This window comes from Muscardinus avellanarius (genome assembly GCF_963383645.1).
Source record: "Muscardinus avellanarius genome assembly, chromosome: 8".
Taxonomy (NCBI): Eukaryota; Metazoa; Chordata; class Mammalia; order Rodentia; family Gliridae; genus Muscardinus; species Muscardinus avellanarius.
In genome coordinates this window covers 11,095,348-11,122,733 of record NC_137794.1, presented here as the reverse complement: position 1 = coordinate 11,122,733, position 27,386 = coordinate 11,095,348, and the positions used below count along the sequence as shown (strand labels likewise).

Here is a 27,386-nt window from a genome sequence, read left to right as displayed (position 1 = left end):
CAGAATTTCTTCTGTTCTTTTATGAAGAGCTAATACATTCAAGGCCTCTTGAGGAGACACTAATCAATGTCTTTTCCTTTCCTTCGTAGGTTTTAAGATGGAACATTTTGATGCATCCCTCAGTACCTATTTCAGGGCATGGCTGGGCCCCCGAGGTAAGGTGGTTTTGGTTTCTTTTACTTCCCCCACCTTGCTCATTATAGCCACTTGTAAATATTGCAGGAGCAGATTCTAGAAAATGCTAGCATTTCCTGGGATAAGACCAAAAGCTTCGACATGGGTAACATGCCTGCTGGAAGTCCTCTGGCAGCTGTGGAAGTAGATGGAACTCCTGGCCCTGGAGGCAGAGACCCGGCTGCTGTGGATGGTTCTCTGCTGGCTCTGCTGGAGATCAGACTAGGCTGCAGTGTTTGTAGCCTGAGAATATCACAGCTTTCACCCCTGTCTTTGGGATATGCTTTTCTCACTTCTTGTGAGTCTCAAAGCAGCTGGTCCCCAGGTTGCACGGCTACAGTAGGATTTAAAAATACTCTTCTTTTACAATGGTAGGACCATTGTTTTCTGTTTTATTTTTGTTTCCTTGAGGCTGCGGCTCATTGTTCCCCAGGCCAGCCTTGAACTTCTGGGCTCAGGTTATCTTCCTGTCTCAGCCTCCTGAGTGCTGGGATTCCAGGCATGTGCCACTGCCCAATATAAATACAGGCACACAGCGTTCTGGGCGGCTGAGGATCCAGCTCAGGGCCGTGCGCATTCTAGGCAAATACTCTCCCACTGGGCTAACTCCCAGCCCTCAAGGGCTTTTGAATATCCTTTCCCTCTGTGTCTTATTGGTGGATAAGTACATGAATTTGAATGCATTTGTTATATTTCTCTTAGTTGTTATTATTTTTTAGGAAGTAAAATATCTCCATATTGTTTTCTAATGTCATATATGATGTTTGGTTTTGGTACTGGGGCTTGAACCAAGGGGCATTCCACCTCCAAGCTATACCCCTAGCTTTTTTCCCCTTATTTTGAAACAAGGTTTCACTAAGTTGCTGAGGCTGACCTGGAACCTGAGATCTTCCTGTCTCCCAACTACTGGGATTATAGGTATGTACCTCCATGCCTGACCCATTTATAATTTTTTTTTTCAGTACTGGGTTTTTTTTTTAAATGTCTTATCTAGAAAGAAGGTACTTTTTAAGTTCACAGAAAAACCACAAATAGGCCAGTGTGGTGGTATATGGCTGTAATCCCAAACATCTGTGAGCCTAAGGCAGGAAGATCATGAGCTCAAGGCCAGCCTAGGCAAGTTAGCAAGACCCTGTGATAACAGAAAGAAAAAAAAAAAACTATATCTTTTAAACAGATGAAAATATTCTCAGCTTTGCTTATGATTTTTAAAACAAAACAACGGGAACTTCATCCGTCGGTATGACAAGGTTAAAGGATGTTGGATACCACCTCTGGTAATGGTGATGGTGTGCAGAGTCTAGACGAGGTAGCCTTTCTGCAGAGCTGCTGTGCCTTCTATTGAAATTGAAGTGCACCTGCCCTGTGACCCCGCTGCAGAACTACTAAGCTTCATCCTGCAGTGAACCTTGATCAGTTATGCAAAGATACAAGGATGTTCATTGCAGTTTTGCTTGTCAAGACTGGATGTCATCTAGAGAGGCCCATCATCAGGGGAAAGGTTAAGTAAATTAAAGTACAGCTGATTAAAAAGAACAAACTAGACCCATCTATATGGCTTCATGCCAAGATGGTGCCCTGGCTTAAGCTGTAAGGGACAGAAAACCCAATTCTACTTGGTTGAAATAGTAACAACGATTAGCTTACATTATAAGGCGAGATGACTTCTGAGTTATTCAAGGTGTTCTCATGTTCACCAAGATCCCTGTGCTTACTGTTTTTCTACCCCGCCATCCTCATTCTCCAAGCAGCTCTGCTCTCAGAATGGGTCCCCCACTCTCCATGGCTGCAGGGTGGCTGCCACGCTCCAGGCAGTATATCAGAAGGAAGAAGGAATTTGGTTAGTGCATGATATTAACAAGGGACCTCTTCCGTGCAGCCCTTCACCAGCTGCCATCCCTCAGAGCTCAGTGGCCACAGTTGCTTCACATGCCCATGTCTGAACCAGCCAGCACAGAAGACACTCGACCATCAGATTAGCTAGCTCCTAGGGATTCACTGGCCACGCTGGGGCTGGGGCCGGGGCTAGGGCCATTTGCCCTGGAAACACAAAGCAGTGTGGAAGGAGGGTGGGTACGCTGGCATGTGAAGATGAAGATCTGTTACAAAGTGGGGAAAAAAGCACTTTTAAGTAAAAAGACATAGAAAACTGTGTGTATGTGTGCGTGTGTGTGTATGCACGCGTGCATTTATTGTGTTTATAATATATGTGTACACACAAAGGGTGGATCAATCTAACGTTAGTTGGTAAGTGGGAACTTGTTTTCTCAAAATTGACAGCTAAGGCCCAGAGCTGAGAACAGATGGTGTTATGAATCCCTTTATTGAGGTCTCTGGGTTCAGCCACTTCCCTGAAGGACTTCTGCGAAGCACCAGTTCCGCAGAACTGACAGTAACACCCTCCACCCACCTAGCATGATGAGTGGAAAGGGCATGAAGGGGGCATCTCTGAAGCCATGATGAGTGGAAAGGGCGTGAAGGGGGCATCTCTCTCTGAAGCCAAAGCAAGTTATGCATGAGAGAAACACTGGGGAAGTTTTGGGTGTTGCGAGAAGGGAAGACTGGTAGTTACTTCAGAGGCTTTATTGAGTATGTACCTCTCCTGTGAGATCCAGGGGGAAACGGAGAGAGGAGCAGGGGAGAGAGGAACAGGGTGGTCCAGCCACAGTGTCCAGGGGAGAAGCGGTCTGAAGATGCAAGAGGCAAGTCATGGAGCCCTAAGCTCAGGTCCAGGGCCTTGGTGCACAGATGAGATCGAGAAGCTGCCGACTTGGCGGGACCCTCATAGCCACATGCAGAGGGGAATGGGTTGCAGAGGTGGCTTTCTGGGGCTCAGCCAGAGATTAAGTTGAATCCTACAGGGATCCGACTGTCAGTCATCCAGAGAGGGATGGCATTTGCTACACAGCCACTTGGGCCGGTTCCTTCCTTCCCTCCTTGTCGCTTACCTGGGAGAGGTAGAGGATGTGTGGTCCCTTCAGCACCAGGCCCGCTCAAGCCTCTCCTCTAGCCTTCCTAAAGGACCTCAATAGGGCCTTTTGCATCCCAGCTGCCTCACCAGCATGTTTTGTTTTGTTTGAATTATCCCCTCCGCTGACTGCCACTCACAGCAAACACTCCCTTTCTGCCCAGAGAGTGTCCCTAACCCAACTAAATGGCGTGTTTTCTGAGTCTGCCCATGCAAGACATGCTTGCTGGCACTTGGCTGACAAGGAGGGCTTTGGAGTTGAGACTGCCAGAAAATTTATTTTTTATCTTATTTATTTATTTATTTTGTGGTACTGGGGATGGAACCCAGAGACATTCTACTTCGAGCTACACCCCAACCCTATTTTTTATTCTTTATTTTGAAACAGGTCTCACTGAGTTGCAAAAGGCCTCACTAAGTATCTGAGGCTGTCCTCGAGCCACAATCCTCCTGTCTTAGCCTCCCAAATTCTGGGATTATAAGCGTGCACCACCACACCCGGCTTCTTGTAGATTTTTTGGGAAGGCATATTTTTATTATTATCCGACTTAGCAAAAGGCATGAATAATAGGCATTATTAACCAGAACGTATAACGAGGAACATGTTTGGTTTGTATTGTTTGTTTGGTATGTATTAAAAATTCATGTCTTTTTCATTTTGTTAGGATTGGGGACATTATTAATATCAGGTGACTTTGGGACTGGGATTATTTATATATAGTTCAGTGGTAGAATGCTTACCTATACTATATGCAAGGCCCTGGCCTTAATCTCTATCACAAACATACACACATATTAGTAACTTTCTTTCTTCATTTATTTATTGTATTGGGAACTGAACCCAGGGGCATTCTACTTCTGAGCTACACCCCTATTTTTTTAATATTTTTTATCTTGAAATAGGGTCTCACTAGGCTGATGAAAGTCTCGGTACTTGCTGAGGCTGACCTTCAACCTCTGGTTCTCCTGTCTCAGCCTCCCAAGTACTGGGATTATAGATGTGTGCCACCATTCCCCTCTCTGCTTCGGTGACTTTTATAAAATTGTGCCTATAGAAACTTTTGTAATGTTTTAAAAGTGGTGGTTATTTTTATATCTACCTTATTAATCACTATTTTTCCTGTTGTTGTTTTCCAGATACTAGAGTAAAAGGATGGTTTCTTCTGGACAATTATCTACCTACATTTGTCTGCTCTGTCATATATTTACTAATTGTATGGCTGGGACCGAAATACATGAAAAACAAACAGCCGTTCTCTTGCCGGCAAATTTTAGTGGTGTACAACCTTGGACTCACGTTGCTGTCTCTCTATATGTTCTCAGAGGTAGGTCGGGGATACAGAGGCTTCCTCTCAATTCACCGCGCTCTGGCGCTACCCTGAATTTACTCAGTGAACGGGGAAAGACGGCTGCGTGAGGTGGGAGAGAACTGGAGAGCAAGTTGATAGCACATTTTTAGTATGTTTTAGAATTGATTTTTCAGAATGCCAGAGCCGCTTGTACAATGTCTTCTAGAAAATCTAAAATGGAAACCTTTGCTATTGATTCTTTTGTTATTTGTCATATGACACTCAGAACTAAAAAAAAATTTTTCAAAAACACTCTCAAGTGAGCAAAAACCAGAGTAAAAAATGAACCAAATGGAAACAACAGATCCGTGAGCACTGTGTTAGTAAGCACTTAATAAATGCTTTTTTCTCGGGTCAGGGAGGAAGGAAGTGGGTGACGTTCAGCTTCTATCATGACCCGATAACTTGTCAAATCTCACAGGTTGTTTAAAAGCAAAGAAGAATGGATGGTAAGACCCACGTTTAGGGATTCAGCGGTCTGAGCAGGCCCAGTGATTCTTTTGCATGACTAGAATGTTGAACACCAGTTCTGCTGGTCTCCAAGGCAGATGTTGTGGCTTAAACATCGGCATTCCAGGCTTCCCAGGAATATGGCCTGTGATGCTGAAAGGGGGGAAAGCTGCCCTCCAGTGGTTAGCACAATTTCTGTACATATTTTAGGTAGGGATTTGACAATTTTCAGGCTTGTAACACAAACCTATTGGTGGAGAATTACCCTATGTAAAACAAACACATCCACGCGAGCATTCTTATTTAGGTTTCTGACCTTTTATTTTAGCTCTAATTCTCCAAAGAATAGTCAGGAGGACTAGGGGAGATGGAGGGGAGGAGAAATCAATATGAATCTCCCAGTTAGTGTTTGGGGTTCAAGGTGCACCCCCTCAGCCTCCAGCCCCAGTGACTTCTCCCTGGCTGCCTGGGGTGGTGTGCAGGAGTGTGAATAGGTGTGCCCGCCTGTAGAAAGCGCGGTGTGTGATCATCAGCGGTGCTGCTGCTATGAGCAATCTGGTCTTGTTCTCCCACATGGCTTATAAGCCACTCTTTACATCATGTGATTACAAAATGGTAGATGGACCCGGCATTGCTTTTATGCTTGACACACTACAAGATGCTTACAACTCCTTCTTTGACTTTTCTGTCCTATTCTAGAATGGAGGCGGTTTAATTAGCGTCCAGGATGGAGATGGCAGGCTGAAGTCAGGGGGAGTGCACAGGAGTGAGCCTGGCCCCAGCCCTGGGCGCAGCACTCAGTGCTCAAGAGGCAGAACCAGCAAGCCTCAGGTTCCTCAGAGTGAACTCTTACTGTCCCACAATGGGCTGGTGACAGCTGCTTCTTAAGAGTGCTGTGGAGGGTGTATTATCAACTCATACAGTGTTCTAGAGGAAAAAATACTTAGTGATTAAAGCTGAGAGAACTCAAAGTGTTTGCCTTACCTAGTTCTCACGCCCTGAAGATATAGCTGTGACTTTCTAATTTGACCTCTCTTAAACATATACTTCCTTAGAAGAGAATTGCTGGATAAGTTGCTGAACCTGAGTGGATTGGGGGTTCCAAACACCCTGTTATTACAGTTCAGCTTTTCCTCTGGCATCTTGGTGAGAACCATGGAAGATTTGGAGCTCTGTCTAAGCATTGAATATAGAGATGTAAAAAATATACAAAGGAAAAAATCCACACTTTTAACTCTTAAAGTACATAAAGAGATAATCGATAAAAAGGCAATGTTTCTTTTATTAAATCAAGTATATAAAAATATATTCCAGTGTTGGGCATGGTGGCACACACCCAAAATCCCAGTTCTTGGGGGGCTGAGACAGGAAATTGCAGATTTAAGGCCAGCCTAAGCAACTTAGCAATACCCTGTTTCAAAATAAAAATTTTAAAAAGGGCTAGAGATGTAGCTCAGAGGTAGAATGCCCCTGGGTTCAATCCCTAGTACCAAGTATAAACATCTGTGGTTATATTTATGTATGCATATATGTATATGATCTCCCACTCAGATATCCTGAACTGAAAATAAGCCCTAGTTTACAAGTTAGGTGATTGTTACCTTTGAATTTTGTCTCACTTTGGTTTTTATACTTACATAAACCCGTTAGAACTGCCGCTGTAGCGTGGCCTTTGCCAGGTTTTGAATAGCGTTAGTGACAGGTCTTCCTTTTTTCACTTAGCATTCCCACTCCATTGACTGCTAAGACCCAAAGGGCATCGTTGACTTATATAACAGACAGACTGAGGCGGATCAGGAAGCCAGTCGAGCCCCGTCCCCCTTCCCCCCAATTTGAGAACTGTCCCAGGAAGCAGAGCTGTTGGCCTGTGGCCACACACCTGTGCAGGGTCATGAATATTAGTCTTTATTGACCTTCCTGCTTATCTACTTATTTGGGCCTGTAAAGATTTTTTTTTTTTTTTTTGGTGGTACTAGGGTTCCTGAAAGCCCTTCTACCTCTGGGCTATACTCCCAGACCTATTTTCTATATTTTTTATTTGGAAACAGGGTCTCTTAAGACAGTGAGGCTAGCTCTGAAGAAGCACAATCCTCCTGTCTCTGCCTCCCAAGCCTGGGGATTACAAGGGTGTGCCACCACACCTGGCTGTAAAGAATTTTTAAAGTAAATAGTCATTGGTATTTTTTTCTTTCTTTCTGGTTTGCTTTTTTGGGGGTGGGGCGGGTCTGGGGGTGGAACCCAGGGTCTTTCGACCTCTGAACTATACCCCCTGCCCTATTTTTTATTCTTTATTTTGAAACAGTCTCACTAAGTTGCAAAGGGCCTCACTAAGTAGCTGAGGCTGTCTGCGAACCTCAATCCTCTAGTCTCAGCCTCCCAAATGCTGGAATTACAAGCATGCACCACCATGCTCAGTTAGTAATTTTGTTTTGTAACTCTTTGGTATAAATGCACAGCTGCCTTGACAAGTTCTGGGTTGATACCAGGAAAATATCAGTCACTTAAAGAAGACAGGAGAGGTCTTGAAGAAAGGTTGTTAAGAAGGACAAGAAAGAAGAGTCATCAAAACTTTAAAATCCAGGGAAGAAAATCACTAAATCCCAGTTTGGAAACTATGAAATTGAGTTTAAAGTAGAAGGAATATTGACTTGTTAATAGTTAATGCATTTGGGGGGAAAAAAACGAAAGGAGGAATGTTTATTTCCAGGAAAAGATGCCGGATTTGAAGTCTATTTTTATAGTAGACTGCTTTAGTTTGAAAGTATAGGATTTTATGGCAGCCCATCCTCCTACTTTTTGTTTCGTGTGTGAACGCTTCAGCCCAGGGCTTGGCACCTGCTAGGGGAGCACAGAGCCGCACCCCAGCCCTCTTTTTAGCTTTTGCATATTAACTTAGGTTTTGTCTAACATCAAAGTCAGTGGCCACGATCCTGAAATCAAGCTCCCAGGAGTAGAAGAAAACTTGGCTTGTATTAGGTACCCAGCCTTGTAAAACTGTGCTTACCACAGACTTGACAGTCCTGTGGGTCTTCTGTCCCCGAGTCTCAGTGCACTGCACGTCCACGGAAGCCCGGCTGTTTGGGCAAACTCTCCATGTGCCTTTCCTCTTATCCGCAAGACCCAAGGTGAGGACCCTTGCCTCTATGGAACCACTTCTGCGTCTGCTCATCTCCACTGAGCATCTGCCCCGTAGACCCTACGCAGGGAGGCTCTAACTGAATGGCTTGTCCATTCAGTTGGCTGAAGTCCAAATAGGCCTCTCAACCCACTTCCCCCGCTCTTGGGTCCTTGCGGCGGGGTCATGTTGAGCAGCGCCCCCAGCTGCATCACTGGGGGAGTCTGGGGGTCTGCGGACTCCTCTCGGGAGGTTGCACTCTGGGTTTTCTTACCCCATTTCTTGTGCTCGGTCTTCCTCAAACCCCAACACCAGGCTCTTTCATTCTTCTGAGCCGCTGCCCCTCAGAAACTCTCTCTTCCTTCTGTCAGATGAGAGACATCCTCTGTCTGGCAGTCTCCCCTCAGCTGGGTTCAGTACAGGACCCAATGCCTCCCTGAAGTCCTGAGCACCAAAGGGGAGGACTCAGCTGTAGAACAGGGATTTTATTTCCTTTTCCTCAGCCTGTTGACCTCCCTGTTGTTCCAGAGGAATATAGCACATTCCCTTTCCATGGAAGAGCTTTCCTGGTGTATCCATTGACATCCCCATCCCTCTTCCCACCCACTCACTGATCACTGGTTTACAAGACCCTGTAATGGAAAGGTTCCTTCCAGCCGGGCATAGTGGCTCATACTTGTTATCCCAGTACTTGGGAGGCTGAGACAGGAGAATCACAGGTTCGCAGCCAGCCTCAGCTACTTAGTGAGACCCTTAGCAACAACTTGGTGAGACCCTGATTCAAAATAAAGAATAAAAAATAGGGCTGAGGCTGCAGCTCAGAGGTAGAATGCCTCTCGGTTCATAGTAGAAAAAAGAAAAGAAAAAAAGGTTCCTTTCACATCTTTCTCTTTACATTGTTATTAAGGCTGATTACTCCACCAAACATATGCTGAGTATGAGGGTAGGAAAAAAGCATGTGCCAAAACCACATTTTTATATTATTTAGCAAAGATAAATCAGAAGTTACAAACAAGATTACTTTTTGAGTATCTGTGTTTCTTCCCTTGTAGTTAGAACTGTGTTGTTGTGAATCACAGTTTCAAGGCCAGCATTAGCAACTTAACAAAACCTTGTTTCAAAAATAGAATAGGGCTGGGGATGTAGATCAGAGACAGAACTTCCCTGGGCTAAGTCCCTAGTATAAAAAAGATCTAGATTTTTAAAAATAATTTTGCTACCTATGTATGTGTCCATGACAGTATATGAAATGCTTTTAGGTCCTTTTAAAATTTTACTGAGTGATATACTGTTTATATTCTTTTACATACCTTTTATCAGTCAACATTACCTTTGGAAATGAATTCATATTGTCTTACAGACTCAATTTGTTCATTTTAGCTGTTTATTTTAGTTTTAGACTTGATCATACCATTCTATCCATGTTTCTTAGGGTGGAAAGGTAGGCTGTTTATGTCAGCTATTCCTTGCTAACAGTGCTGCACCAAATGTTGTTTGTGGACATGTCTACTTGTGCAGATGTGACCATTTCTTTTGGGAAAGAGACACCAATAGGAATTTACCCACTAAGTCGAATGTCTTTTCATGGTAATTGTTATTTTGGAGCGATTTCTGTAACCTTTTTCCAGTGTGTATGTGTTTTCTTCCTCTTTTTTCTTTCTTTCCTGCTTTCTGTTGAATTTTCACATTACTTTTTCATTTTGTTGATTTGAAAGTTATTCATTCCACTTCTGAGTTTTAGGGGTTTCCCATAAAATTTTAACATGCGTCCTTGACTTCATAAAGCCTAAGGTGGATCAATATTCTGTTCTCTTGAACAGTAGGGGACCTTAGAGGTCTCAGCCCTCATCTACCCGTTTCCACACCATTGTTGTCAGGCATTGAGGGCTATCTCTAAGTTGTTGCCATGCCCTTTTATTCATTGTGAATCATCCTTTTCTCTCCAGGTATGTTTTGTGTGAGTGTTTTTCTAACCCGCTCATACTTTCTTCACTTGTGTCAACCTGCTGTTTTATCCATCTTTTGTGCAAATGACCATTTGTCTTACTCCTCCTCCTCCTTCTTTCATTCCATAACACATGGGGTTTTCCCCTCTGTGATAAGGATATAGATGACAGCGGTCTCAAGGTTAACCATTGGCTCAAGTGTTGCTTTTAAAGTACTCTTGGAGAAGTTCACTTACAGCCACATCTGTGAAGTCATGCTTCTGAAAGTCCGCGTTAAAGGTTATATTGCTGGGCTGTCTACGGTAACTGTGTCTTCCCCCAAGTAAAAGAGAGATTTTGAAAGGACTTGAACGTAAGCTGGCTTCCTCTTCTCTCAGGAGTCGCATTTGCCCGGCAGCCAGCGCGGTGCTTGGCCTGTGTTTCGTAAGGAGTGTGTTTATCGTGGAGGGCGGGTTCTGCTTTTGTTCACTTAACCATACTGTCAGAACCTGAAGTCAGTGTTGCTTTTTCTTTGCGTCTTCCTTTGAAGATTTCTGATGTTTCTTTATGGGAAGGATGAGAGGAGCTGAGCATTTGATGGTGTGCTCTCTAACCTCTGTAATTGTGGGGCTATTAAAGCAGCTCCCCAGACACCCGGCACGCCCTCCCCGTGCTCTGCTTGGGAGGCTCCCTGGTGGATCCCCAGAGCAGGCGCGTTGGAAGCATCGAATTATCAACTGTCAGGTTTTCCTATATTGGGGAAAATAGGATTTGAATAAACATTTGAACAACCGGGCAATTCATTATTGAATTTTATAAAAGAATGATTTCATTTGCCAAAATACCATGAAAATACTTGTTCTTCTCCTTTTCCCATTTATCAGAGGTACAACATAGTTGAAACATCTCATGAGGACTTTACTTGGGCCCGAACGTTGCCTAAAATACGTGTCATCCTTAGTTCCCTCACAACTGGAATTCCTTGCACAGAAAGGTTCTTCTTCGAAGGCCGCCTTGTGGTGCACACTAGTAGTAATTCCAACATTTGGGAGGCTGAGACAGGAGGATCACACAGGTTTGAAGTCAGCCTCAGCTACTTAGTGAGGCTCTTTGCAACTCAGACCCTGTTTCAAAATAAAGAATAAAATATAGGGCTGGGGATGTCACTTGGAGGTAGAATGCCCTGGATTCCATCCCCAGTACTGCAAAAAAAGAAAAAGAAAGAAAGAGAGAGAAAGAAGGAAAAAGAAAGGAAGGAACTTCTTCCAGGGTGGAAGGCAATGGTCACTTGCCCTTTAGTTTATCTAACACTGCCCTGAGAAGATCCCTCCTAGTGGGGAGCAGGGAGAAAGGGTGCAACCCAGACCTCCTTCCCTCCTCACCCATACCCAGGGGCAGAACAGAGCAGGGAAGGCCAGTCCTGTACTGGAAGCTTTGGGGAGGTCCAAAGGCAGAGCTCCATGCTGGAGCCTTGGTGAGGGCTTTGCAGCTGGGGGGAAGGCGCGCATTCTACAAACCCTCAGCTGAACTTGGCTTCCGCTGCAAAGCAAGGCCTGGTATGTAGGCCAGAGACCTGTCTTTCAGTTATGCAGAGGGTGCTTTGGCAGGGCCTTCCTTACAGTTGGGGCAACCACTTCCACCCTTGCTGTGGATCTACAAGCATTAAAAGCCAAAATAGCAAGCATTGGGCTAGAATCGTATCAGATTTATATAGTGCCTTCTTTACACCAGTACTGGGCTAGGTCAGTGTTCATTGTCCTCTTACTGTAACCTTTGCACAGAGGGAAAGTTCCAGGAAGCCTGAAGAGTGAGAAAAGGATAAGAGGGCAGGGCCTGGGCCCTGGAAGGTGGTAGACATACCTGTTTCAGGTTGGCCTGAGCACAGGCTGTTTCTTTGTGCTTTGTGCTAAAGACTTCTCGAGTGAACAGAACCTGTCCTTATGACTTAACCAAGAGGATTACATTCAGCTATACCCCAGGGGTGTTCCTGGTCATAAGGAGAAGGAAGAACCACTTTTGGAGGGCATAGATGTGTAGTTAACTTAATGGGCTCCTTATGTTCTGGACACGAGAGATTTGAAATTCAAAGCCACGTGCACTGGCTTGACTTCGTTCCATAATGGCACTGCCAGAAGTGGCCAGCTAAACCCCAGAGGAAATGGGTGCTTTTAATTTTGGAGTAGTTGATGGTTAATTAAAAACCAGATATCTGCTGAAGATCAAGATACAGCTCAAGGTCTACTTTCCCCCAGAATTCATGAATAGAGTATCCTGGTCTGACTCTCAGTGACTCAGAAAGAGACAAGGGAGGTCAGATGATGAGCTTGGAGCTGCTGACTGAGGGGCCCTGGGACAGAGAGTCAGGATTCCCACGGGCCAGCCCGAGTACTACCTCCGAGAAGCTGTGTGGCTGGGCCACCCAGATCACTTCTCTCTTTGCTCATTTAAAACATGGGCTTGTTCCAAATTTAAAAATTGCACACTCGGGGACACTTGCTGTGAGAAGCGTGAGTCCTCCTCCTTCTTGGTGGGGTTACTTAGAACTAAGTGCGTGGGTCCCAGGACTGAGTTAATCCGAGTGTGGAGAAGTCTTCACGGTTGTGCATGCCATCTCAGCTCGGGAGTCAGTGTCCGCACAGCTCATCCAGCTCTTGCCTCTAAATCAGCTGACCCCTTTGGAAAGGGGTGGGCTGGCTCTCTGATGTCTTGGGACGTAGGGGCGAAGGGCTGATGAGGGCCACCAGGATGATGTTTTTCTACTTGGTCTGGAAGTGTTTCAAATGACCTTGTTTCCTGAGATGCATTGGTAGCATTCCAGAAAGCACCGCACTAAAGGATATAGCTCATTTATGGTTAAACGTGCTGCTAGCTGGAAAAAGTCAGTGCTCGCCATTAAAAGTGACTCACTCTGTAGGTTGCGTCATGCAGGCCCAGCTGTGATATTCACCTAGATTTTCTTCTTTCAATGAAAAGATGCACAAAACCGCCATTGGTTATTGAATTTGTCTCCTGAGGAGAGAAGAAAGCCTCTAGCTGTGTTTTAATTATAACTCTTTCCACGTTCCTGGCCTAATTAAGGTTTGCTTTCATCCAAGGAAGGAGAAAGCACATATGGTTTTGAAACGGTACTGCGTGTATCTTGGTTACCTGGGAAAAGCTGTGTAATGAATGCTCCGCTCCTCGTTCTTAGAGTGGTTGCTAGCATGAAGAATGGAAGACAGTGCCGCGCTGTTCGGCGTGGCTTGTCTGTGTTCTCGTGCAGCCCTGGCCCCTGCCGAGCTGATTTGCAGAAGCCCGAGGTGGCCATCTGCCCTTTCTGCAGTGCCCACCTCGTCCAGCCTCTCCTGGGCCCGCTCCCAGTGCTGTCCACTTTCATGCAGCCTGATGGATTTGGGGGATTAGCCACAGAGACTTGGTGGCGCCAAGCCAGGCCTGAGCTCTGGCGGAAAAGGCTGTGGCTTCGACGGCAGCCTGTCTCTCGAGGTGCCCTTCCTGGGCTGGGGAGGGACCTTTGCTTCCTGGGCTTCTGGGGTCCACTCCACGGCCACATTGCATTTTTCTGATGAGATGAAGGGAGTGGGACCCTCTAATATTGGCCCATCTTATGAAGGTTTGGTGGTGTCTTTGATGAATAAATTTAACTTAGGTTCTTGGCCTACATGTATTAAATTCTATCTCCTCTGAAATGGGATAGTTGAGAATTCCTGGATCCCTGGTATGAAGTTTATGGTTTTCTTCTTATGAACAGACTTTGGATGCCTATCCTCAAATCAAGCCTTATTAAAATGCTTTCTAGTATTTTAATTTCCCCATTTGCAAAGTAAAAATGAAATAAAGCTTTTTTTTTCCTTTTCTTGCCGCAAATAAAACCTTAGGCATAGACGCGGTAAGAAACGCTGCACCTTCAAGTTTCTCGTTAGTTTCACAAATATTTGTTCAGCACCTCCTGGTGCTGCCTGTGCTGACCCTACTGATGTGAGAGTCAAAGCCACCGCCTTGACGATCACAGAGGAGCCTGATAGACTCCACTGGCCTAAGGAAGCACCTGACAAGTGGCTACAGGCCCGGGCAGCGCGAGCCTGCAGGGAGAGACGCAGCCACGGTGAGTGCTCAAGGGAGGAGTCCTGAAGAAAATAGAATTTCACCCCAACCTTGAAGGTCGATGGGATTTTAAGAATTAGAGATGGGTGCAGAGAGCATTCCAGTTGAAAAGATAACATACGGGTCATTGCCAACATGTATTATACTTAGCTCCTGTGTCCTGGAGGGTAAGACCACTATGGCATATTTAATCTCTAAGCCTTGTCACAGAAGCCTTCTGAGCTGGTCTGAGGAGTGAAGGACCTGAGTCTTAAAGAGACTGAAATGCCAAGGTGCCCTAGCTCTGTGCGGGAGGCTAGGAGTTAATGGCAGATTCCCAGCCTACGTGCTATTCCTTTTACCACAGGCCGGTGAAAGAAAGGTGTGTGGAGAAAGGGAAGAGGTGTGGTTTGTGTGTGGGCAAGGGGGTGTGAGAGGTGAGCTCGGGGTGGGTTGTAGAAGATCATGACGACCTGAACACAGTGTAGGATTTGGGGTTTTGTTCTGAGGCAGTGACGAGCCCCTGGAGGGTTGTAAATGTAGCACCAAAGGCTTGAGAGGCTGCAGCCCTGTGGAGGTGACCGGGGCAGCCACACCGGAGGGCCCGTGCCGAGCAGCATGGCAGAGCTCTGCAGGGCCTGTGCAGGTGGAGGAGGAGCCTAGCACACATCACAGACTAAAAGAGAAGCTGGTTAAGCAGTCACGGGAGGTCCTGGAGTGGAATATTTTTAAGATGGTAATTTTATTTATTTTATTTTTTGCGGTACTGGGGATGGAACCCAGGGACATTCTCCCTCCAAGCTACACCCCCAGCCCTGTTTTTAGTCTTTATTTTGAAATGGTCTCACTGAATTGCAAAGGGCCTCACTAAGTATTAGCTGAGGTTGTTCACGAACCGCGATCTTCCTGTCTCAGCCTTCCAAATGCAGGGATTACAAACGTGCACCACCACGCTCGGCTAAGATGGTGAAATTTTAAGAGATTTATCTGATGAAGTCAATCAAATGCCAGTAACTATTAATTATACAAATGTAGCTTCATGAAAACTGATGTTATCCCGTGAATATTTCTCACAAGATTGAGAATTGTTTGTTTCAACAGTTGAATTGGTCACAATTCAAGTGTTGCTTCCTGTTCTGTGCTCCGGCCATGGAGAGCAGTTCATCAGCTCCCTGTGGGGTGGACAGACGGACAGGGAAGGAAGGGAGTGCCCGCCGGTCTCCTGAGGATGCCGCGCCCCCTCCCCTCCATCCACTTCAGACGCAGGCTTCATGTCTTGACCCTTAGGACTTGTGAAAGGCCAGCAGTGGCCTACTTTACTGGCCAGGACTTAGAGAGGGGTATAAGGCCAAAAGGAAAATACATTCCATCCTCCAGCGAGTAACTGTGTGGTGCTGTGCCTTCAGACAGCACGGAAGAGCTTGCCGTTTGTACTTAAAGTCCTGTCATAGAAATCATTGTAAATCCGAACAGAGCATCAGTAGACATCATTTACTCCGACCTCATCTCCGACAGGGAAAACAGCAAAGGCCACGGGAATCAGTCAGCTCGCCTCAGGTGCTAGATCTCCCACTCAGGCCTTCCTCCTAAACCACAGAGCTTTTCATTAAAAAATGCTGCTAAGGAGCAAGGCGTGGTGGCACACGCTTGAGATCCTAGTACCTGGGAGGCTGAGACAGGAGGGTTGCAGGTTCTCATCCATCCTCGGCTACATGGTGAGGCCCTTCGCAACTTAGCGAGACCCTGTTTCAAAATAAAGAATAAAAATAGGGCTGGGGGTGTAGAACACACCTGGGTTCAATTCCCAGTAACACACACACACACACACACACACACACACACACACACACACACACACGCTGCTAACCCCCTCCATCTCCCAGTGCTCTAAATCCCTGTGCTATGCTGTGCTTTGGCCATGAGAACTATGTTAACTCGTTTTTTGTTGTTACTCTATTGGGGATTGAACCCAGGGGCCTTCTACCTCTGAGATACCCCCACCCCAGCCCTTTTAACTTTTATTTTGAAACAAAATAAAAGGTAGCATCTCACTAAGTTGCTGAGGCTGACCTCAGATCTGAAAATCGTTTTGTCTCAACTTCCCAAGTACTGGGAGTACAGGTGTGCGCCACCACGCTGGGCCTGTGTTAAATCTTAATGCCTCTTTTATGTGTAGAAATGACAAAGCAGAGCCGGGCGTGGTGGCGCACGCTTGTAATCCCCGCGCTTGGGAGGCTGAGACAGGAGGACTGCACAGGTTCAAAGCCAGCCTCAGCTACTTAGTGAGGCTCTCAGCAACTTAGTGAGACCCTGTTTCCAAATAAAATAGAAAATAGGTCTGGAGTATAGCCCGGAGGTAGGAAGCCTCTGGGTTCCATCCCCAGTACCACACACACAAAAATAAATAAATAAAAGAAATGACAAAGCAGAAGGAAAACAGCAAAAAAGGAATTCAGAAGAAAAATCAGATACCGTGCTACGTGTTCAGTGAGTGCGGTAGCTACGCCCATGGCTGGCATGGATTTCTGGGGTCAGGCTAGACGGAAGTGTAACAGTATTGTCTTCAGCCCTTGTCTGAACCTGCTGTTGCCTGAAAGGCATCTGCGTTTCTCACGGCGCTAAACCTCTGCTCAAGGGCAGTGGGGGATGTAGCTGGCCTCTCTTGGGTTCTCTATTCTCCAACAAGTAAACCATTTTTTACTTGTTCAGTGGCACGACACCACAGGCTCCTGGTTCTCGCCATTCTGGCTTTCTGTTCTGGGCTGAGGGCCGGCCGTGGTCATGTTCCTAAGCTCTCTGTATTATCCTGCTGTGCAGCTGGAATGAGCACCACATCTTTAAGCTGGTGGTTTTCAAACCTTACCTGCCTCAAAATTACTTGTTAAAGTGGGCACAGTGATGAATGCCTATAATCCCAGTAACTGGGAGGCAGAGACAGGAGGATGATGGGCCTCCTCTAACGTTTTAGATTCCAAAGGTGCAGAGGTAGACTCAAAAATGTGTCTTACAAGTTCCTGGGTGGTGGTGGTGGTGGTGCGCCTGCTGCTGCCGCTGCACAGGGAAGCCCACTTTGCTGACCAGTGGCCAGTTCCTCTGCTGGGTACTGGGATGAGAAGCAGGCTGCCTCAGGCTTTCCCTCACTGGCTCCAGGTGGTCACCAGGATGTCTCGATTGCTCTGGACTTCAGGAGGAAGCTGAAGAGAAGCAGTGAGCAGTAGTTACATAGTCAAAGAGCAGCGTCTCCTAGGTGTCGGTCTGGAGCACAGTAGATGGAGAACATGGAAGCGAGGGTGGTGAGAATAAACTTCTGTCCAGTCTGTGAGCTGGGATCACTGCAGAGCCGTGGCACGGCTTGCACCCTGTGCTTGCAGTGCCGCGGGCAAATTCCGAGGCCCGGGTGCAATTACTCCAGTCTGCAGGCGTCTCATTTCTGGGTCCAGAGAATGGACTAAAGTGGACTAAATTACCCCAAAGCCTGCAGCGGTGATCCTCAGAGTGTGGGCCCCAGACCAGCAACCTCAGGACCACCTGGGAACTGGGGATCGGAATAAGTTCTTGGACCCATGCCAGACCTATTGAGTCAGAAATTCCTCTTTCCCACCCCCGCGGTGTGTGTTTATCAGGTGCTGTGCCTTCAAGGTGGAGGAGGCCTGGCTCAGGGAGGTGGCTGGGGCTGCTGGCAGGGACCAGGCAGTGATGATCTGAGGACTTGCGGAGAGATCGGAGACGGAGGGTCTCTACTCTCCACCCCCTGGAAGCCGAGGCTGGAGATTGAACTTGTCCCCATGGTTGTGTTTTTTCCTTAGAACAGCTTGCCTCACACAGCCCAAAGTCAGCTTCCACAGGCTCTGAAACCCACGTGGGTTTAACTGGATAAAGCTTTCCGTCGTGCAGGTCTTGTGGGTGAGCATTTCTCTTTCCTGTGTTTCAGCTGGTGACAGGAGTGTGGGAAGGCAAGTACAACTTCTTTTGTCAGGGCACACGCAGCGCAGGAGAATCCGACATGAAGGTACCGTCTCTCTTTCCCTACCTAGTGTTTATTAGGTAAAAATTTAAAAAAATAAAATAAATTGTTTGGAAGACAAATGAGCCACAACCTCTTCACCTAAGTTGACATTTTTGAAAGAATATGAAAAATAATGTGTACGCAAGCCATGAAAATTTGAACTTTCATGTTCATATTTTAAACTAAAAACTAAAGCTACCTTCTCTGTTAAAAGTAGCTCCTGTTAAAGCTGGATGTGGTGGCGCACACCTGTAATCCCAGTACCTGGGAGGCTGAGACAGGAGAATTGCAGGTTCAAGGCTCTGCAAATAGTGAGACTCTCATCAACCCAACGAGACCCTGTTTCAAAATAAAAATAAAATAGGGCTGGGAGTGTAGCTCAGAGATAGATAGAATGCCACTAGGTTCAATCCAAAAATCAGTTGTCAAGGGAGAAATTGCGTACATTTATCAAGTTTTATATTTGCATAAATGAGATCCTAAGGATATTAATTTTTTTAATTTTAAATTTAATGTATGTGTGTGATTTACTGGAGATTGAACCTAGGAGCATTTTACCTCTGAGCTACAACCCCAGTCTTATTTTGATTTATTTTGAAACAGTGTCTCATAAGTTGTGAAGGGCCTCGCTGAATTGCTGAGGGTGACCCAGAACCTGTATTCCTCCTGTCTCTGCCTCCCAAGTGCTGGGAGTACAAGTGTGCTATCCCCATGCCCAGCTTAAATTTAAATTTTTTTAAAATAACTTCTAAGTGCCCTCTGAGTAGTACGTTAAAGATAGACTGACTTCCACTCTGAGAGGGGTGTGTGTGTGTGTGCGCGCGTGCACATGCCAGGGACTGAACTCAGGGCCTTTCACATGCTGCCCAAGTGCTCTCTTACTGAGCTGCATCCCCAGCCTGATATCTTGTTTTTAAGCAGAAGCTGCCAGTTGAAGCGCAGCCTGAGCAGGCATTTCCTTTGAGGGCCTATTAGACATTAATTGGGCAGGGACCAGACACTGCAAGTTCTGGCTCTTCTGTCTTTTGTCACTTGCTCCAGGCCGGCCCCTGAAATCAAAAGCGTATTTTTCTCTATTAACAACTCTGCAGACTAATGCAGGAGGAACAGCTTCTTCAAGGTTTTGAACCTTGAGCTTCCTGTTCTTGTTAGAGTGTTAGAGAGGGCCCAGGCCCCTGGAAGCCTGTCCCTGTTGTTATTTAAACTCCTCTGTTCCATCCCAACATGTTCTTTGGTTAAAGTCCCTCCCCGAGTGACCAGAGCTCACAAGAGACTCCTGATGGCTGTCAGGAGCCAGTGGGGCCCTTCGGTTGACACTGGACTCGGGGATGTCAGTGAGATTTGTCAGAGGCAGGCAATGTCTCAGAGAGGCATGGAGGATTAACCCAGCCCTCTCACCCTGGTCTCGCAGATTATCCGTGTCCTCTGGTGGTATTACTTCTCCAAACTCATCGAGTTCATGGATACCTTCTTCTTCATCCTGCGCAAAAACAACCACCAGATCACAGTGCTGCACGTCTACCACCACGCTACCATGTTCAACATCTGGTGGTTCGTGATGAATTGGGTCCCCTGTGGCCACTGTGAGTACTGGGGGCTCTGTGAGCTGTGTGAACAGAGGCTGGGCTGAGGCAAAGGTTTTCAGAGAAAGGGCGTCTCTGAGCTGAGCGTGGTGGTGCACGCCTGAAATCCTAGGACTTGGGAGGCTAAAACAGGAGGACCACAGGTTCGAGGTCAGCCTCGGCAACTTAGTGAGGCTCTGTTTCAAAATAAAAATTAAAACGGGGCTGGGAGTGAGCCTGGCGTGGTGGCACATGCTTGTAATCCCAGCATTTGGGAGGCTGAGACAGGAATATCCAGGTTCGTGGCCAGCCTCAGCTACTTAGTGAGACCCCGTGCAACTCAGTGAGACCCTGTTTGAAAAAATAAAGAATAAAAAATTGGGCTGGGGGTGGGCCTTGGAGGTAGAATGCCCCTGGCTTCCATCCCTAGTACTGCAAAACTGCAAAAACAAACAAACAGCTCCTGAACACAGAAGCAGAACCACTGGGCGTGCCCTTGAAGACCAGGGCAGCGGGACAGGCCGATCTGCAGCAGACAGGGCTGCAGGCTTTTTATAGGAAACTGCCATCAATTTCCTCAAATATTGATTCACTCATGTATTTATTGAATTCCTGCCGCGTGGCTGTGTTCCTTGGTAGATAGGAACTGTAACCATGCTTGGATTCCTAAGAGGTGGAAGAAAATCCTTTGAGGAACATTTTCCTTTTAGAAAGAAGTAGAGAGCAAGTTTGGAAAACATACAAGGAAGAACCCCACCGTTCTGTATCTTGAAAACAATTTCTCTTAGCCCTTTGATGTTTCTTTTTATATATTGTTATGCTTGTCTTTTACTTATAAAGTAAACAAATAGGGCTGGTAGAATGTCCCTGAGTTCAATCCCAGGTACCACCACCAAAAAAAGAAAGAAGTCATTTTTGTAGATTTCTAGGTCAAGCATTTGAACTTTGTGTTCAAGTTGGGTTTTAATGATAATTTGTGTGGCCCAAGTGCACAAAGCTTTTTCTAGTTTGGTGCGATGAGGGAGATACGCTGAAGCCTGGGGCATGTTAAGAAATAGCATGTTCTCCATCTGAGAGCTCAGCTGTTCCTGGTTCTCTCAGAACCCTTGTTCTCTGCAGTGTGGAAAGCAGTTTGCTTGATGGGCACACCGGGAAGATTCAGTTGCACCATGGAGGGCGTGCCAGGAAGCAAGCTGGTTGTGAAATGTAGCCAGCTTTAGCTGATAGTGCACTAGGAGGTTTCCAGGTAGTCTAATGAAGCATGGTCACCAGGTGACTGATGTGCATGCTTCAGATTTGATATAAATTTGACCTCACATTCGGTCTGGTAAAGTCTCAATTTTCAGAGATTAAGTGGTTGCCTTTGGGTTCAGCTTGGGAGTTTAATTTTTAACATCCCAATACTGGAAAATCTGAGAACATTTAGGTCTATTCATAGATGTCTTTCCCTGGGATTAGCTCCGTCTATCAAGATTCACGAGCTATAAAGTTTAAAAAGGGTGTGTGTGGGGGGGGTTTGGGGGGTGTTGGGGATTGAGCCCAGGGCCATTCTTTTGCAGAACTAACCCCCAGACCAATTTTATTTTTTATTTGGAAATGGGGTCCCACTAGATTGCTGAAAGCCTTGCTAAGTTGCTGAGGCTGGCTTCAAACCTGCGATCATCCTATCTCAGCCTCCCAGTACTGGGATTACAAACATAGGCCACTATGCCCAGCTCCATCTTTACATTTAAAGAGGACAGTATCAGGATGTGGTGACACACTCCGGGAATCGCAGCTACTCAGGAGGTGATACAGGAGGATCATGAGTTTGTGGCCAGCCTCGGCAACTTAGTGAGACCCTATCTCAAAAGGGCCAAGGACGTAGCTCAGTAGTAAAGTACCCTTGGGTGTGATCCCCAGAATTGCAGGGTTTGGGGAGGAACTCTAAATTTTTAATTTTCAAAGCTCTTGCAGGACACCTAGCCCCAGCCAGCAGTAGAAACTCGCAGCTTCACACCACCTTGTGACTCTCCAGGTGCAGAGAGAGCCCATGGCTTAGTTTCATTGTCCACTGCCTGGGGGGGTAGGGAGGGAGGGTCTAAAACACCTAGTGATCCTGCTGGAAATCAACTCACGTCAGAAGATAGAACTTTCATCTAAAGGAACTGACTCTGGGGTCTGTTATTCATAAAAGCCATGGCCTGAGCTCTGCAGTCCTCGGGAATGATTAGAAGGTGACTGCAGGGGCCTCTCCAGAGCTCAGCAGATGTGTGGAGACAGTCTGCTTTGAGCACTGCCAGCTGCCTCACAGGGGCACAGCCGAGGCAGGTGGCGTGGAGGAAGGCTGCAGGGTCTGCGGCCCAGCCTCCAGGGGCCCAAGCCGGGCTTGGGAAAGGTGGCTTCTGTGCCGGGCGGCACCCTGGAAGCTCCCGCTGACCCCTCAGCGAACAGCATCCTGATGGCTGTCTGCCCGGCAGAACACGCCTTCCCATCCCGCAGGCACACACTGTTGCTGCTGGAGTGAGTGCTAGCCTCTGCTCAGAAGCAGCCCCTTTCTGGTTCATAAAATACCTTGGATTTTTTTTCCACCTGTTATGCATAAAACACTAATGCGTCCTCCTTCCAAATCCCCTCTGTTCCTGCAGCTTATTTTGGTGCCACACTCAACAGCTTCATCCACGTGCTCATGTACTCCTACTACGGCCTGTCCTCGGTGCCCTCCATGCGCCCGTACCTCTGGTGGAAGAAGTATATCACGCAGGGACAGCTGGTGAGCAACTCGGCCCCTGTCCAGGACTTGGAGCTGCTGGACACAGCTCTTCTGGCTTTGTTGTTGTCTAATAGCACCTGGAGATATCACTTCCCCATCTTTTTCATCTGAGCCAGTTAAACTCCTTGAAATCAGCCGGGCGTGGTGGCGCTCGCTTGTAATCCCAGCATTTGGGAGGTGAGACAAGGATCACGGTTCAAGGACAGCCTCAGCTGCTTAGTGAGGCCCTCTGCAACTCAGTGAGGCTAAATAAAATAGGACTGGGGGTGTAGTTTGGAGGTAGAATGCCCCTGGGTTCCATCCCAGTACTGCAAAAAGAAAACTGCCCATAGCATGTTGCCAGTTGAATTATAGAATGACAATCTGAGTCTCACTCCCTCGGAGGTCAAATGCCTCTTGTTCCATCCAGACCTGCAAAAAAAAAAAAAAAAAGAAGAAGAAAAGCACATACGCATACATATATATATGAACGAATACGTGCTTTCTAATTACATCCCAAAGTCTAAGGTGAAAACTGTTCCGTGTTCCTGGGAGCTTCGGATGGAGCTGTGGGGTAACGTAGACAGGATGCCTAGCGATGATTAGGCAGTGAGGATATTCGCTGAGACAGTTGCCAGCCAGCCTCGGCTCCTGCTCAGGGGGCACCTGTTGGTGAGCGCGGCTCCTGTTGACAGTCCTTTCCAAGCTCACCCCCCCACTGGCCAGGACTGTTTGCACATGAGTGATTAATCGCCGTCCTTCTGAAACTGTCCTCAGTTGTCAGTCTTTTACAAACCCCTCTTCTTCTCCCTTCATGGATTCTCTCATGAACTATTAATACTACTACTGCTGATAAACACTTCCAGGCCCTCCAGCCACATGGATTGTTCTAGAAGTCCAATTTCAGATTATTGGCCCATTTTATAAATGAAGACACTAAGCCTGTAAGGCAAAGCTAGCTGGTGAGGGTATAGACATGAAGCCCTCGGCTCTGTCTAACCCTCTTAACACGTTTTTCCAAACCAACCAAGCTAATTCAGAACCCTCCAAGTCAGTTACGGTTTTTCAATATTTAAAAATAATGATCTGAGAAAATGAGAGCGACTTGAGTGTTTGGCGTTTCATTAACACCTCTGCCAGCTGCTCTGCGGCCCTTGTTAATTTTTCCTCACCTCCCTGTGAGGAGGGTGATTGTTCTCTGGCCTCCTTGTTATGCTTGAGAAGTGCGCAGAGATCGATTTAGGCCGCACAGGCCGAGCTGAGCAGAAGCTGAACTTCAGCACAGACTGGGGAGAGGACTCCCATCAAGCTCTGCCCATCTGTCTGGATCTCTATTAAGCACCACTCCTAGTTAACTCCTCCACTAGAGCTCTGACCTTCGAGAAGAGAGGCAGAGAAGCCGGGCGCCACAGTGCACACCCGTGATCCCAGCTACTTGGGAAGCCGAGGCCGGAGGGTCACAAGTGTGAGGACTACTTCCTTGGGCAGTACTTACTTACTACTTAGAGAGATCCTGTGTCAAGATGGAAAGGGTTAGAGATGTAGTTCATTAGTAGAATGCCCCTGGCTACTGCAAAAGAAAAGAAAAGAAAAAGGAAAAGAAAACACTCTTTACATTGGAAACTGCCAGAAATTTAGTGGGCAAAACTTCATTCTCTGTTGTTCTTCCTGAAGATGTACCTTTATTTTTATTTTTATTTTTTTGTATGTTTGTGGTACTGGGGATGAAACCCAGGGGCATTCTTCATTCCACCTCCAAGCTAAACCCCCAGCCCTATTTTTTATTCTTTATTTTGAAACAGGGTCTCACTGAGTTGCAAAGGGCCTCATTCAGTAGCTGAGGCTGTCTGCGAACCGCGATCCTCCTGTCTCAGCCTCCCGAATGCTGGGACTATAAGTGTGCGCCACCACGCCTGACTTAAGATGTACCTTTAACCACCTTTTTACTATGTCACCTAGCAGTTCTGCATGTTTTTCAAAGTTCACTCATCAAAAACATCTGCAGAGCTGGGCGTGGTGGCGCACACTCGTAGTCCTGGCATTTGGGAGGCTGAGACAGCAGTATCGTGGATCGCGGCCAGCCTCAGCTAATTAATGAGGCCATTTACAACTCAGTGAGACTGTTTCAAAATAAAAGAATAAAAACTAGGGCTAGGGGTGTAGCTCAGAGGTAGAATGACTCAGGGTTTCATCCCCAGTACTGCAAAAAATAAAAAATAAAAAGTCATCTGAGGGCCTCGCATTATTGGCTAAGAAGAGTTTAAACCTACTCATTAGCCTTCACCAAACCAAGGGTACATGGATAAGGAAGGAGCCGGAGGAATGTCCAGGCGTCCTACAGTCAGTGATGTTGCCAGTTCCCTTTAAATTCATACCCCTCCCCTGCCGGCCTCTCTTAAAAATTAAGGGGAACATTCTACCTCCATGCTACAACCTCTAGCCCTATTTTATTCTTTCATTTTTAGAAACAGGGTCTCACTAAGTTGCAGAGGGCCTCAGTAAGTTGCTGAGGCTGACCCTGAACCTGTGATCCTCCTGTCTCAGCCTCCCAAGTACTGGGATTACAGGCGTGCACGATCAGGCCCGGCTATGTTTTGCCAAATTCTCAGGGAAGTTTTGACACTTAGTGGTGTTGGATTTGTACTTAGCAAGTCTCGGTCTAGCCTGCTCATCCCAAGGACAGAAGTTTGAAAATATCCTTAGAGTTGAGACAAAAGCTGAAGAGAAGATGCTTTCAGGAAGCCAGAGAACCCTTGCTGGCCAGGTTTCCTGAGGAAGGCAAGGTTTCAATCCCCAGGACTACAAAAAAAAAAAAAAAAAAAAAAAAAAAAAAGCAGCAAAATATGGTGGTAAACCTTAAGTGCCTTTAGTGTATCTGAGATAGGTACTTAATTAAGCAACAACATGTGAAAATCATTCCCATTTGTTCAAGCACTTTTTTAAAATGAAAAAAAAAAACTTTGGTTTTTTATAAAATAGTTTTACTGGAAAAATAATTAAGGGGGAAAAACCCACTTGGCGTCGATGTCCACACTGCGCCCTTGAGTGTGGGATGTTTAGTAGCTTGGGGAGGAGAGGAAGCACAACGCCAAGCTCTGGCGAAGTGTAGCGCAGGCCGCGTGTGGACGGAGTGCCTGCTGCACCGGAGGAATGTCCATTCACTTCCGGTGAGTCACATGTTGGTTCGGGCGCTGGGGGCAGCGCCCGCGTGGGGCCTGACCTGCGCTCAGCCGCGCTCAGCCCTGTCCCCTCCCTTCCCCAGGTCCAGTTCGTGCTGACAATCATCCAGACCACGTGCGGGGTCCTCTGGCCCTGTTCCTTCCCTCTCGGTTGGCTATATTTCCAGATCGGATACATGATTTCCCTGATTACTCTCTTTACAAACTTCTACATTCAGGTGAGTCTCACCATTTGCTGGCGCTTGGTATTTGGGGCCTGTCCACCACAGGGCACCTCCTTCCATCTCTGGAGTCACACAGGGCCCTGCGGGGCGGGCAGCGCTGCGCTAGCATGGAAACTTTGGGGGGTAGGGGAGCAGATAGAAGCGGTTCTAGATTCTGGGCAAGGGTGTCTTTTGATTCCTCTGGGAAATGTAGAACTGTGGCAGGATGCCATATCTGTACCCTCTGCCCTGTGGCAGACAGGAGAGGTGATTTTTCAACCAGAAGTCTTAGCCCTGCCCAGCGTTGTAGTGCACACTTATAAACCCAGTGCTTGAGAGGCCGAGACAGGAGGATCTCAGGTTCTCAGCCGGCCGTGGCTACTTAGTATAGCCCTCCACAACTCAGTGAGACCTTGTTTCAAAATAAAGTATAAAAAATAGGTCTGGGAGCATGGCTCGGATGTAGAATGCTCCTAGGTTCGATCTTCAGTTCCTGAAAAAAAAAAAATAGTCTTAGCCCTGTTACCCTAGATGCTATGAATGACATTTCAGAAGGGTTTCCATTATAGTCCTCAGAGAAAGATAGAAACCCGCCCTTTTGTTTCAGTTTTATTATACATCAACTGCTCGAGTTTGGGAGCTTAATTCATTTCTGGGCACATGATGTGAAAAGGTTTTGGCTCAGAGAAGGGTCATTTAGGGCAGATGATCCCGGCAGAGCCGCCGCTTGGCAGCCACTGCGGATCCTCCCATCACCCTGGATGGCGAGCGCGCTGCTCTGTGGTCAGGACCTGGTCACCGTGCTGCGTGCCAGTCTGGGGAAGCGTGGCATGGGAGGCAGAAGCGGGAGCAGAGGCCGGGGCCTGGGGCGGGAAGCCCAGTGGTGAGGAACAGCCGCCTCTCCTCTGTCCCCACCCTGTGTGTGGTTCACATGCTGCTGGGCTTGATAGTGTAGGACCACATTACGGAACGCACCCCGGGTACGAGGGAGGCGGAAGGAGAGGAGCTCTCCCTCTGCTCAGCGTGTGGCCAAGGGCTGAAGCAGTCGCCCAGGCGGTGAGGAGAGTGGAGACCAGCAGGGGTATCAGTAGAGCAGCCGCCCGATGGAGAAAGCTCATGTACCCTCTGTCTTCTGCCCTTCAGACACTAAAGAGGCGAAGCAGAGAGGAACGTGGGTGAGTTTTCAGGGTGTGGTTTACGTGGTACTTCGTGGCAGCCTGTGATTCAGGGAACTTAACCTCAGGCTAAACCCCAGCAGAATGGAAGAGTGATTTAAGCCATGGGGAAGCCATTTCCAGGGCTACTTAACCCTCAGAGCAGTTACTTCTTGATAAGATCCAGTCATGAGGGTAACACTCGGCCTCGCACTGGGGTGCAATTTCCGGTAGAGATGCCAGCACAGAAAGCCACCCCATGTTCGCACCCTACTCACTTGCCCTGTGTGTTCCAGACTTACAACAAGAAGGGGGCCTCCCGGAGGAAAGAGCACCTGAAGGACCACCAGAACGGGTCTGTGACGGCCGCCAACGGCCACACCAACAGCTTTTCCTCCCTGGAAAACAACGTGAAGCCGAGGAAGCAGCGGAAGGATTGAAGCGGCCGAGCGGACACCTCCAGACCACGTCGTGTGACTGCAAGCACAAG

At 47.1% G+C, this 27,386-nt stretch overlaps 1 protein-coding gene across 1 annotated transcript; it reads left to right on the top strand.

Moving 5' to 3' along the window:
* Window positions 1-97: 97 nt before the first annotated feature.
* ELOVL5 (ELOVL fatty acid elongase 5) lies at window positions 98-27,336 on the top strand (the record flags this gene model as incomplete). Its single annotated transcript, XM_080699800.1, has 7 exons — window positions 98-155; window positions 4,280-4,467; window positions 17,993-18,070; window positions 19,479-19,650; window positions 22,257-22,381; window positions 25,623-25,757; window positions 27,193-27,336. 7 exons carry the CDS (start codon window positions 98-100, stop codon window positions 27,334-27,336), a joined length of 900 nt encoding a protein of 299 aa, XP_080555926.1.
* Window positions 27,337-27,386: the final 50 nt, after the last annotated feature.